Genomic DNA, 13,487 nt, shown 5'->3' with positions numbered 1-13,487 from the left:
GGGGTGGAAGTACCACTACCACGCCCCGCGGGGGGAGGACAGTGCCGCCAAAGCTTCCGCCTTAATTGTCTTTGATCTCCTGCTCCTGCGCACCACACGCTAGCCGCGAGTGCACTATACTATACTTACCACCTCCAATGAGTTCAATACCATTGCGAGCAGCACTTATTGCAAGTGTTTTCGCAACGTTTGCAAGGGTTGGTCCACGTGACCCTGGGCAAAAAAAAAAAAAAAAAACAGTTCGTAGTAGTGGTGTACTGCACCGCATGCAGCCGTGCGGGCGGGCTTGCCTACAGTCTCGGCGCCGCCCCATCCATGGCCCCTTGCTGGTAGGCAACGCGTCCACACACACACACACCCACCTGGTAGCTAAATTGTGCTCTGGGAGACGCTCACGAACAAATAAAATGTTATAAAAGTGCGTGCCAGTGATGTCACACACATAAAAGAGTGTGTGACAAGCATGTCACACACTCTATATGGTGTCGGGCAAGTTTAAAGTATACCGGGTGTGACTGTGAATACGCAGCAGTGTTGCGGGTTAGCATACTCTTTATGTCCGTAAGGGGCCATGGCCCCTGCGGCCATATTGAGTATGCAATCCCGCAACACTGCTGCGTATTCACAGTCACACCCACCCGGTACACTTTGAGTCCAACGCTTTCCTGTGGATGCCACGATTGTCACACACTTTTTTTCGTGCTTGGCATTTTTGCACGCACTTTTAAGTGTTCGAACATGTCACTTACTTCTATTTGTAGAGTAACACAATTTCTCTCAGTGGCGGGGGGGGGGGACTTCTTCTTGAGCGTGAGGGGTGTGTGCACGCAGTGCATGCAGAGACCGCGCTACTGTTTAGCAGTAAGCCGTACAATGTCGCGCATACAATTTACCTTTGCAGAGTATGACGCGGCCCGCAGAAACGCGCGCCCACGCTTCCTCCGGTCACGTTACATTCATTTCGCGATGTCTGGTAAAGGTTTGTCTCTGCCACGCGTAACGGGGATATAATTGTGTCCCTTCTTTTCATTTCGCCCGACCAAGATGGAGCGTGGAGTGTGGGAGCTGCGCGGGTACGCGACATCTCGTTAAGGGTCACCTGCAGCAGCGAGCGGGGAGATCAAAGCCAGTGAGTGCGTGTGAGTAAGAGAGAGAGAAAGAGGGAGAGGGAGAGAGAGAGAGAGAGAGGCGGGGGGGGGGGGCATTACTTACAGAACATGTGCATTCTGTTAATTTTACAGGTCGTAAGTTACTTGTTTAGCCCATATTTTTAATTTTTTTTTTCCCCCCCCCCCCTCCCCTAGGGTTGGAAATTTCCCAAATTTTCCGGAAAACTTCCGCGAAATTCCCGAAAGTTTCCGGAAAATAACGAAAAACTTCAAAGTCTGGGAAATTTTCAATTTTTTTCCCGGAAATTTTCCGGAAACCTTCCAGGGCTTCTAACCCTACCCCCCCTCCCCTCTTCAGCTCTAGGGTACAGATTTTGGGCTGCGGTAGAAATTTTGGCCCTGGCCGAGGCCAAAATGTGGGTTTTTCTTTTCAGGTGCATGTGTGGGTGTCTATCGCCACGGCGTTGGTCAGTATTTCGGTGTACTATAGCGGGCAGCAGAGGGCCACCCACCCAGGCCTACCGCTATCCAAGTGAGTATTTGGGCAAGCCGCCGTGGGTATCACTCGAGCACCCGGCGGGCGCGCGCGTATGTGTGTGTCTCCCCGAGAGTCTTTTTGAGGAATGGTCTTATTGAGGCACTCATAGCCATTACACAGACAAGCGGAGAGGTCCCCCAGCCATGTAACGACGCCGTTCAATCAAACTGTGTGTGTGTGTGTGTGCGCGCGAGTGTGTGTGGTGTGCTGGTGGGGGGTTTGCTTTTTGTCCCCCGGGGTGGACTAGACTGTAGGGCCATTCGGGGGGGGGGGTCAACTACAAGCGTCGGCGTATAACTATGAAGAGTTGGAGGTTGATGATCGCTTATTGGCCAACAAGTACCGGATCAGCGCGGGCACTACAGTCTTGCGGGTTTGCCTACTCCCTCCTGGGTCGTATTAAGTAGGGAGGGGGGGGGGATTGAAAGTTCCTACATACAGCGGTTTTGTAGGTCAAATTGCCAATCTTTAGGCGGCTATCTAGCGGACCACAGGTTGGGGGGGGGGGGAAGCGGTCGTCCCCTCCGTTGCCTCCCACTCAGTACGCGCCTCACTCACTTAGCCACCTTAGCCTGCTGCAAGGCGCCATGGCCAGGGTTGACAAATTTCCAAAATTTTCCGGAAAATTTCCGGAAAATTCCCGAAATTTTCCGGAAAGTAACGAAAACCATTAAATGTGTAGGAAATTTTCGATTTTTTTCCCGGAAATTTCCCGTCTCTTCCTGAAATTTTCCGGGAACTTTCCAGGGCTTCCAACCCCAGCCGCCATGGCCCCTAGCGGCTGTGGTGGAGCAGCACGGCACAGGGACCGTGGTGCGTGGTGCGCGGGGGCGTCGTTTGAGAGCCAGCCACGCATCTCTGTACCCCTCACACCCGTACAGCAACAGGGCCAGCAACAGCCCGGGCCGGCCGCGCGACACGCAGTAGCAGCCCTAGGCCCGCCCCGCGGGCCGAGCCGGGCCGGGCGGCCGGGCCGCAGCTGCCGTGCCCGCACTACACACGCGCCTCGGACAGATGGCCCCATCACCTCGAGGAAATTGGAAATCCGTCGCGCCGTTTGCAAAAGGACGCGCGCTAGAGAGATAGAAATGTATATTCAGAGAGCCCTTTCTCTCGATGAGGGCCTCTCTCCACGTCCGGCGGCCGGACACGACGGGCGCCGGACGGGGTGCAGATGCAGCCGCGCCCACCCGTGGAATGTAAGAGAGGAAATTGCGGGCCCTGTCCGCGCGAATATTCCGTGTCGCCGCCCTCTATTGGCGGAACGAGGGGATTCGCAATTTCCGCGGAGTGAGAGGTTTTCTCGCGTCCTTCGCGCCGAGTGCGCTTTTTACAGAAACGCACTTGTTTGAAGTCGCTCATCCTGCGCGCGAGTGAATATCGAGTTTCAAAACTATGTTTTGATTGCAGCCTCAACTTCACAATCAATGCGGAAGTGGAAGGAACAAAACAAATGTTTTAGGCAAAACGCAAAAACAGACCCCCCAGACAACACAGTTTCGTCAAAATTGAATCAAGGTCATATTTTGGTGGCCAAACATTTTCACACTGACTAACATTACTTTTGATGTCATTTTGACAAAACTGCCCTTTTTGGGATAAGAACATACGCTCTCGGGCCCAGCTGGCCCAGCTCACCAGACACTCGGCGGCCGCCGGGCCGGGGCTTCCCTCCTTGGAGCACTCCTCGGTGCTTCACTCCCCCCGGTGGAGCCGCCTACGCTCCGCGCGGCCCCAGCCTCCAAGCCCGTGCTGCAGCACGTGTATAATCACTTTCCATCCCTTCAGTGCCAGTTGCCATGCTCTTTTGCAGGACGTCATAAATTTACACAACATTTCGTTCTAACGACGTTCGTTCTCACATGACGCGCGAAACCCCCGAGACGCGGCAGAGAGATTTGTCGCGATATGGAACGCGAGGTACTTTTAGAGTGACGTTGTTGCTTCTTGATTTCACTCTACGCCCCCGCTGACTCACCTCTAGTGGCGCTGGCCCAGGTCCGTGACGACTCCCTCCCGCAGGCCGCCGAGCGCGGGTCCCCGGCGCTGCTGCTGGTGCTGCTGCTGCACTGGGAGCACGTCCATGTCGGGGCCACGGCGCCGTGCGTGTGTGCCCAGTGCTCGGCCCGGGCCCTGGGCACAGCGCAGGCCTGCTCCGGGGGGCACAGCGTCCCGCCCCTCGCCCGCCGCCCCGCGCCGCGCCCCCCGCGCCGCTGCTGTCCACCACCACGCCCCCTCTGCCCACCCCCACCCACGTCGGAGACAAACGATAGTTGCATACCTCAACGCAAAAGTGGAGCTGGTGTGGGCTGTGGGCAAGCTGTGCGAGCAAAAGGCTCACATTTCACCTGCGCGTTAGCCAGCCGCGGCTTTCATCAGATGCTGCATGTTTCCACTTCGAATGCGTTTTTAAAAGTGCTGTAGTGTTTGTAATTTTATTTTGTACATGTCGTCAGAAATGGCCGACTTTGCATATGTCCAGACGAGAGACCAAGTTGGGTAAGCGTTCATGACCCCCCCCCCCCCCCCCCGCCCGCGAGCGTTACAATTTCTCTCTCCTGGAAAACATGGGAAAATAATTGTGACTGGTGAAAGACTGCGCACTACACCTGCGACGAGTCTAGGGGACCAACTCTTGCATTTCTGGTTACGATTCTCATTCCATTTTCCGGATGATCGGATGCGTCCTCCGCTCCGGACCGCGCCGTGGTTCGCACCTTGGCGCCCGTCGGGCGCGTCACTGTGCTAGTCAGGTTGGCCGCTGCGACCGCGCGGTCCTCGGCGAGGACGACATTTCAATATTAGCCTCCAATTATACCTGTTACGATTGCATCAAATGTATTGGGACTTCAATTATTTTTCCGCACCATTACAATATTTCCTCGCACTAGAAAGCGGTGGGTTCGGAACGCGAGTTGCCATTTGGGTCTGTATTTGGGTCGATCGATACAGCGGCTGCCATCTTGTGAGGAAGGAAAGAAACGACGAAGAGCGAAGCGTCGGATGCAAGGGTCCCCAAGTTTAAACTTTGATTTTTAAACGCGTGACGAGACTTTAACCGCCCCCCGAAAAGGGGTTGAATTTTTCCTTGAGGTGCGTCTGGTTTATTTGGTATCGTTTTGCTTTTACCCGCTGTGGCTTGACGGCTCGGTGGGACGAGTTTCTGGTTAGCGTCACTCTGGGAACCTCTTCACCTCTTCCAAATGCTATGTTTGCAATGTTTTGTCATGTTTTTAATCTAAAGATAATCGACATTAGAAACATAAGAAATATAATCATATTGCGTTAGGAACAGTTAATCTTTTATCCCTAAAACAATTAAGGGCTTGGTAAAAAAAAATTCTGTTGATGTTGCAGAAGTTCCTGTAGTGTTTCTTTTCTCTTTCCCTTTCTTTTTTTTTTTTCATTCATTCCCTACAGTCAAACACTCAATGACTATTAATGTGCCATGTGTTATAACTATAAATGTGTTAAATTCCTATCTGCTGAAACTCAAACCTTTCGACTTTATTATTTAATTCAATATATCTCCCTCTCTTTAAGTGTGTTTTAACTTAATCATTTGAATGAAATGTCATGTCTCAAACTCTTATTTCTTACTGTATTTTATTTTGTTTTAGACTGGCTTTTCTTTGCTACGATCATGGGTTCATCACAGCAGTTTTCACTACGATGGAACAATTACCTTCATCACATCACTAGTGCCTTTGACTCGTTACGATCTGATTTAGATCTTGTAGATGTGACACTAAGCTGTGAAGGTAAAAAAATTAAAGCTCATAAGATGCTTTTATCAGCATGCAGTTCATATTTCAAAGACTTATTTAAGGTAAGTTGAGTTTTTTTTGTGAGTTACGTAAGTATGACATTAAATACCATAAGTGCTGCCAACAACTTTTCTCAACATTGTTTTAGGAAAATCCCTGCCAGCATCCTGTCATAGTGTTCCGTAATGTTAACTTCTCTGACTTAGAAGCACTGATAGACTTTATGTATCAAGGTGAAGTTAATGTTGTGCAAGAGCAGTTAGCCTCATTCCTCACCACAGCCGAGCTGTTGGCTGTTCAAGGGTTAACCGATGGGAACGCAAAAGATTTGACTGAAAACCTTGAAGTATGTACAATTATCAGATACCCTTAACAGACGTTTTCTTAAGTTCAATTTTAACACATTTGTATAATTTTGTATCTCTTTAATAGGAGGAAAACTCGGAACCCACTGAAGAAACTGTGACTGAAATAGACGCTCATACACTAAAACGTACCAACAGCTCTACTAATAATACCACTTTTAATACTCCTAATTTAAGTCCTGCATCACCTCAGGCTAAAAGAAAGAAGTGGAGTGCCCCAGCAACAGCCTCTGCTGCCTCTGCTACAAGTCATAAGTCAAGAAATAGTAGTAATGAAACTAAACAATTATCTCGAACTAGTTTAAGCAGTGGTGTAAATTCTGTGGACATTATTCCTGTTCTGCCACAAGTCAAAGTAGAAATGCCGGACTTTTTAGAAGCTGATTCAGATCAGATTAGTTTTAATAATTCAGAGCCAGTGGAGAATCCTTTAGAAGACATATCAAGTCTAGAACATAATTTATCAGCAGCCGTTGGAAGCAGTAAAGAAGAGTCATTAGATGTTTATGGAGGCAATTCAAGTGACACGGGTGAAATAACTGGGGAGCAGATGACACCAGCAGAATTAAGTAAGAATAATACGTAGCATTATCTCTAACCTGCCTTGTTAAAGTTATCTGTCTAACATTCCTTCACGTGTTCCCAGGCCAAGTCCTAGCCAAAGCCGGTCCATCCAGTGAGGGTTCACAGGATTCACTACAGGGTGAGTTTTCATTTATTTGATACTGTTAAATTTGTCTCGAGGTAAGCAGAACTCCATTGTGTTCATAATTATTTTTGAAGTCAACTCTTTCAGTACAGTATGACACTAGCTTTAGATCATAAAGCCATACAAAAACTTCAGTAATTAAAGTGAATATTAAATTAAGATTCAAATCCATAACCTTCCGAAGTTTACACACAATGAATTTCTGTTTTCTCTTGATTTATCAAGACAGACCAACAAGTTGATCATGTTATCCAATCGTTATTCTTATCTGATCTAAATAACTTGATTGATTTCACGCATTCAAATAGTATTTCTTAATCTGTTCAACTTTCATAGTTCATTTCAATTTTTTTCTTTGATAATTTTTTCTTGAATTTTCAAACACTTGTTGGTCTGACTTTTATAATACCTGTACTGTTTTAAATAATAATTCTTAGAAACTCAGAATGTGTTTCACTTTTATGCACCTCTGAGGTTCTAAGTTACTTCAATTGAAGGAGGCCTCTGAAATCAAGGCTGGGGCAGTTTCCTGTCATCAGTCATAATCACACAATGATATAAGTTTGATAAAATAAACACTCTTATGCGTAAAGTGCTGAGCACTTAATTTCAATTGATTTTTGTCATTTTTCTCTTTTATTGATGATACTTAAATGAGAGAGGGCTTCAGATCGAGCATAGCTTTCTTAAGAGATTCTCTGTTTTTCCTTTCCGTTGTCATTGTGTCGTGATCGTTCTTTTCTCCCTTTATTTGTGGTGGTGGTGGTGGTCACTCTTGTCTGAGAGGGCTGGATTTCAATGAACAAAATGTGCTTCCTGTAGATTTGTTTGGCTCTTTGGTATTGTTTGGTCGTCAGCTTCTATTTCTCCAATCCACTGCTTTGTTCCAACACAACACATTTGGCCTCACTCTAGTGAAATCAAGTTCCTTGATTATTTCTGAATTCTTTTGGATTCTATTTACTATTAAGAAGAAGAGCTTAAATACTACTTGCATCTGCAAAAGAAAATGTTTAGAAGGTGAGTTTTTCGTTATTTTGAAAGAAATTGATTGAATTCAACAAAGTTTATTAGACACAAGAGCTTTTAAAACGGGTCTCCCAAAATATTTTGCTGTTTCTCTTGTTATTTAAGAAACTCTAAAGTTCCTTAAAAGTCATATATGTTTTAAATGTTTGGCTGAAATTTGTTTTGTTATGACAATTATTAACTGATTTAGATTTTCATTTACTCTTTTTAAATGACGTCTTGTGGGAATTTTTTCATAATCATCACCTGTAACATGTGTTACATGTACCTGTGCAGTTGACTAGACTCGTCTTTTTTTCTATTTGCTATGCCTCATACTCACAGTAATCTAATATCAAATAAAAATTCTGAATGCAGAGTTTTCTATCTATGGACAATTTTCTTTGTATTATTGCCTGGCAACTCATTATTTGAAAACATGACTAAGATGTCAAACTTGTGCCCCTTATATTTTTCCTTTTAGGAAAGTGGTATTAAAATCCTAACTAGACAGGACCTGTTATTCAAATATTGAGCTCATAAAGCAGGTGTAAAAGATCATCAATAGGTGAAAGCTATAACCTAAAGATTATCTAGTCAGCTATTGCCATTGCAATTGCTTGTATCTGATGGGACATAGCTATTTCAAAGTGGTAGCCGGCATTGGTCAGATATGATCCGCCCATGAGATTTGCTTGCTTCACAAGCTCAGATGTTAATTTCCTTGAGATATGTAAATTAATGTTCCTGCAGTATTTAGGAATCAATAAAGCATTCCGGTAAAGCTAAAATGCAGAAGAATGCGAGGAAGAAGAAAACGAAAATCACTATGCTTTTATATGGGACTTCCGTTTTCTTGTTCCCTGCATTCTTCTGCATTTCAGCTTTACCGGAATGCTTTATTCTTAATCCACTTGAGCAGACCACACCATCTCAAATGTAACCTTGGCATTGTTGACCACAGTAATGATAAATTTTCAAAACTCAACAGCAAGTCTGTGAGATAAGCCATGTGAGGCCAAGGGTTTTCAGACATAGGTTTAAAAATGTGAGGAAAATATTACAGTACTTTCTTTTAGACTGGTTGATACTCTTTAAGGTCAGAATTGCTGCGTGCATTGTTTTGTTGAAGCCCTTCCCATTAAAGGCATTTATCAACAAGGATTTTTTTTTTATTTAGTCATTTACATGATAATTATTCTACAAAGCAAGATTACAATTGCTGTCATATGCCATTTCAATAGTTGTAATGCCTCTCTGCCTAGTAAACAAAAACACTGTTTAAGTAATTAATGCTGTTAAATACTTGTGTAGGTGGAGGACAGCAAGCTAAGGATGGCCAGTGGATGAGGCCCAAAACAAGTGAGCCCCAACAAATCGGGTTCACATGTCAAATATGTGGGAAATCATTCAAACACCGCAACTCTAGATACAACCACATGCCCACCCATTTTGGGGTAACCGAATGCCCTGTTTGTCATATTGTTCTGGGCCAGAGGAGCAACATGAAGAGGCATCTTAGACATGTTCATAATGTTGATATTGATTGTTCTTAGTTATCTGATCTATTTGAGTGTGCCAAAAATTTATCTTTTGCGAGGGCATTCTTTGTATAAGTGTGGGTTATGTGGAAATTGGATTGCAAGGATTGCCATGTGAGCTGCGACAGAGAGAGAGAGAGCGAGAGATACAGAATAGCCTTGCAAATATAACTGATCCCTTCACTCCACATGGTATGAATGGATAGAGAAACTCTGTTCTTACAGAAAATATTTTGACTAAACCTACAGCTGCTTGAATCTTACTATTATTTTTCTATCTACTTCTGTGGTTTAAATGGATGGAAGAAAAACACTATTTTCTTTTTCATGCAGTTAGCTTCCTTACCTTAAATCAATTCATTACATGTGCCATTTTCCAGAATTACTACTTTGCCATTTAAAATGGAGTAATCTTAAAGATATTTCGTCACTCAATTTTAACCTGAGTCCATTCCATTCCTGTTGTAGCTGGAAATCTCCTCAATCACTCTCCGTATTTCACCTCACCAAGGGAAGGCGAGCAGGTGGAAGCAAGAGTTGTGACATTGGACAATGGGCATTTTGCTTGTAGTGTGTGTACCAAGGAGTTTCAAAGCAATAGTTCTTGTTATGGACATCTTCACGTGCATTCTGGGGGCACTGTGTGCAACATATGTAATTGTGTACTGAGCAGGAAAGGAAATTACAAGAGGCACATGCGTACTGTTCATGGAATCACTGATTTCTAGTGGATTTTGTGCAATGTGTTTGTTTGTGTCTCACTCAACTATTGGAATTTCTAGTTTTTTCATTCACTATTTTGTGTCTCTTTTTGATTGTTGTTTTTTCTTAAATGCTTCTTCCATACATGTATTGTGAATGTATTTCATGTTTTTCCTTTTTGCATTACAAGATAATTGTTTTGCCACATATACTTAAAACTCAGAGGAATGTATAATTTTCTCTCCAAATTAATTTTTTTGATGCAACATTAGTCAATTAATGTTTGCTTACAAGACATATGTAGTCAGTGATATTTTATTTTATTTGATAAGGAGTAGTCTGGAACTTTCAGTTGTTAGCCGACCTCTGTTCCATTGTCTCCCATTTCATATATACAGCCCTCCCCGGTCATACTCTACTTAGTGTAATAATAAAAATCGAGTGAGGTTGATGCAAACAAGTTAGGGTGTCTTGATGGCTTCTGGCGCACCTTTCCTCTTCCCTCTCACGAGCCTCCGTGTCTGCACACAGTGGGTGCACCCCCACCCCCTCCCTTCCCCCTCTGGTTTTCCCCTCACCACACACCCCCTTCTGAAATCCAGCCGCTTTCAGACTCATATTCGCCCGTCCATGCAGCTCTGCCGTGGCAGTGAAAGTGTTTCCCTTTCCCAGGTCCCCCCTCGCCCCGGCCTGCTCGGCCTGCTCGCTGGCGGGAGCACGGGGTCCGCGCCGAGGCCCCGGGGGAGGTCCTCGAGGCCCGCGATCACCCTCCTCGGGGCGGCCAGGGCCACGCGCTCGCCAAGGCCGCCGGCCACGGCAAGACTTGTCTGCAGTGCCGCTTGAAGGGCAGGGTCACCCAGCGGGGGTCCTACGTCCAGACGCGGTTCAAGTGCCAGGCCTGCAACGTGACTCTGTGCCGCAAGAACTGCTTCCTGGAGTACCACCGGGAGCGGGCGCTGGTCGTCGCGACGCCGTCCTCGGCGCCCTTCGCCTGGCAGCGGCGCTAGAGAGACTGTAGAGACTTGTAGAGAAACACTTGCAGTCTCGCGACTGAACTGAAGTGCTCCGCCACAGACTGCCACTCTGCCGAACGGTTTGCTCTCTGTTTAAATGTCGGTCACGCGCCCTCGAATGTGTGCAATGTGCCCATATTTAGAATGTCGATGCTCATTTTGTGGCAATACCTCTGTGTCACTAGCGGGCCATTTGAGTGCCATAGCTCCTCCTCGTTAGGTTCTACTCAGTATTTCCGACGAAATTTTTTCCTCAGGCGACAATTTTGTCATATCTGACATTTTCCTTTTATGCAACGATTTCCTATTTCTATCGCAGACAAACTGTGCCAATATGAGCACCATTCTTACTAGCAACAAAAACACCGCAGAGATAGGACTTAAGTGATGGCCAACTCGGTTCAATATACCTGAAATCGAGAATCCGGTATCCCAAACCAGAAGCTGGTTGTGACGACCGGACACTTGTACGACGATAGCAACCAGTCGTGTTAAACCGTTTTGAAGTTGAAAAGTGGGATTTTCTCGCCTGCGCCTAGTCTGCTTAGTTGAGTTGGTCAACGCTACAAAGTGCTTCTTTTTTGTGAATGTTTTGCCGCTTGTTGACAATATGTGCCACCTACCTTTAAAATATACATGTTATTTATCGTAAAGTCATTTGTATGCACTGGAAATATTGTGTTATCAAACTGACAGCCACGTTTTGCACTACTGCACCGTTTGGTTTCTTATAAAACCTTTATAAAAGGAAAAAAAGTCTCGCGACATTCTGTTCTTCTTTCTAACCCTGTCTATCTCTTCTTTCCACCACCCCCCCCCCCCAATTGAATTCCATAAAAGCTTGTTTGCCGTGATGGTCAATGCTGTTTTTCCATGTCCTGTGGCAGTACACCACCACTATTTGCCCTTTAATGTATGTGGTGATGGCCCACCTCCCCCCCCTTTTCTACTGGATCAGAAATAACTTGTCGAAAGACATCGTTTCGATGTGTTTCCCCCTAATCCCCGTGCGCTGAGTCGATTGAACCTCGCCGCGCGCCTCCCCCACCCTGTAGGGAAGTCCTTGTCGAAAGCTGTGCTCGGTCGGGTGTCTGACGTCATCATCGTGTGAGAGAGTGTGGCTGCTGGTCGGGAAACGCCCCGGTTAAAGTGTGTGCCGTGCTCGTCCCGGTCGAGTGTGTGCTCGCCCCGGTTGAGTGTGCTGCTCGTCCCGGTTGAGTACTCTCGGTTGAGTATGCTCGTCCCGGTTGTGAGCCCCCCGCTTTGTGTGTGTGCAGCGCGCACGCAGCGACGCCCCGCGCGGCCCTTCGTGATCAAGGTGCGGCCCGCCGAGGACGAGGCCCGGCAGCCCCGGCAGCCGCCGGCCCGGCGCCCCCCCATCCCGGTCAGGAAGCGGTCCTCCGAGAACGAGGCCCGGCGGCTGCAGGTGCGCCTGTCCCGCCTGTCGCCCGGCCTCGAGCCGCCCGCCCCGCCCGGCCCCGCCCGCGACCCGCTGGAGCTGCCGCCGCCGCCGTCGCCGTCCAGCTCGGCCCACTCGTGCGAGGTGTGCGGCAAGCAGTACGGCCACCCCATGTCGCTCATCCAGCACCGGAAGATCCACCTGGGCTCCACCACCTGCTCCGTGTGCCACAAGGTGCTCAACCGGACGCACGACCTCAAGATCCACATGGCGCTCAAGCACGGCGCCATCGGCGGCAAGGTCCCCGCCGCCCAGGCCCAGGACGCCGTCAAGGACACGGGGGCCGCCCAGGGGGGCGCCCAGCAGCGTGCGGCTCAGGGGAGCAGCACCCCCGGCGGCGCTCAACGGGCAGCCCAGGGGGTCGCCCGATAGAAGTACTCTACTCGAGCACGGCGCCGTTTGCAACCAGTGCGCCGCCAAGGACACTGCCCAGCCCAGGGCGGCACTCGGGGAGCACCCAGGGGGGCACGGGGGCACCCGGTAGGAGTACGCTACTCAAGCGGCGGTTTTATTGTAACATATTACTCAATGTTTTCGTTTCTCGACGGTCCGCCTGCTTTTTGTTGTTTTTGTTTCATTTTCATCTCCCATCTCGTACAGTGTGTGGGATGGGTGGTTCCGTATGTTTGCCACAGCAGCATCTTTTCGTTGGGTTTCTATTGAACGAGGACTTCGCCCCTCCTCTCTCTCTCCTCTCTTGTCACTCCTGTCCACATAATCTTCCTACCCGCCCAGGGCCCAGCCGCCGTCGAGCGGGCTGCCAAAAGGAGAATGAAAACAATATAAATATGTGCTTTCCCGATTCCTCTAAAAAGAAATATCTAAAACGAAAAATTTAAGAATGAGAAAAAAAACAACAAACTAACTGTGGCCTGTGGTCTGCTTGTTTCCGCAGGCCCGTCCTGGCGGCTCGGCCCGTACGGCCTCCCCTCAGGGGCGCCCCCCGGGGCGTACCCGGCCTCCGCCAACCTCCTCCTGAACCCGATGCGCGGCGTGGCCAGCGCCGTCCGCCCGAGGCTGTACCCAGACGGCAGGCGCCGCTACCCGTGCCAGTTCTGCGACAAGACGTTCGCGCACCGCATATCCGTGGCCCTTCACATGAGCATCCACCAGGGCAAGACCGAGTGCCACATCTGTCGCAAGGTGTTCAGCCGCGCGTACAACCTCAAGCTGCACATCCAGACCGTGCACGCCGAGAGGCACGCCGAGAGGGACAGGCCGCCGCCGCCGCCCTGAGCGAGGCCAAGCAAAGCCTTTAGGGATATTTAAAAGTAAA

General features: G+C 48.1%; 1 protein-coding gene across 13 annotated transcripts in view; it reads left to right on the top strand.

Annotated features, from left to right (window-relative positions):
* Positions 1 to 4,486: 4,486 nt before the first annotated feature.
* Positions 4,487 to 13,487, top strand: part of LOC113213119 (broad-complex core protein isoforms 1/2/3/4/5) — a 13,647-nt gene continuing 4,646 nt past the window's right edge. For 2 of the 13 annotated variants that reach the window (XM_052268136.1, XM_052268135.1), the window contains exons 1-5: positions 4,527 to 4,740; positions 5,268 to 5,476; positions 5,563 to 5,760; positions 5,847 to 6,348; positions 6,426 to 6,482. In XM_052268136.1, the coding sequence (XP_052124096.1) occupies positions 5,291 to 5,476; positions 5,563 to 5,760; positions 5,847 to 6,348; positions 6,426 to 6,482 (943 nt within the window). In that variant the 5' untranslated portion in view covers positions 4,527 to 4,740; positions 5,268 to 5,290. The other 11 variants (XR_008011214.1, XM_026432072.2, XM_026432075.2 and 8 more) reach the window with 11 other exon arrangements.

This window comes from Frankliniella occidentalis, unplaced genomic scaffold (genome assembly GCF_000697945.3).
Source record: "Frankliniella occidentalis isolate FOCC.00 unplaced genomic scaffold, Focc_3.1 Scaffold64, whole genome shotgun sequence".
NCBI classification, from domain to species: Eukaryota; Metazoa; Arthropoda; class Insecta; order Thysanoptera; family Thripidae; genus Frankliniella; species Frankliniella occidentalis.
Note: the sequence above shows the minus strand (reverse complement) of the source record. Positions and strands in the feature narration are given on the sequence as shown.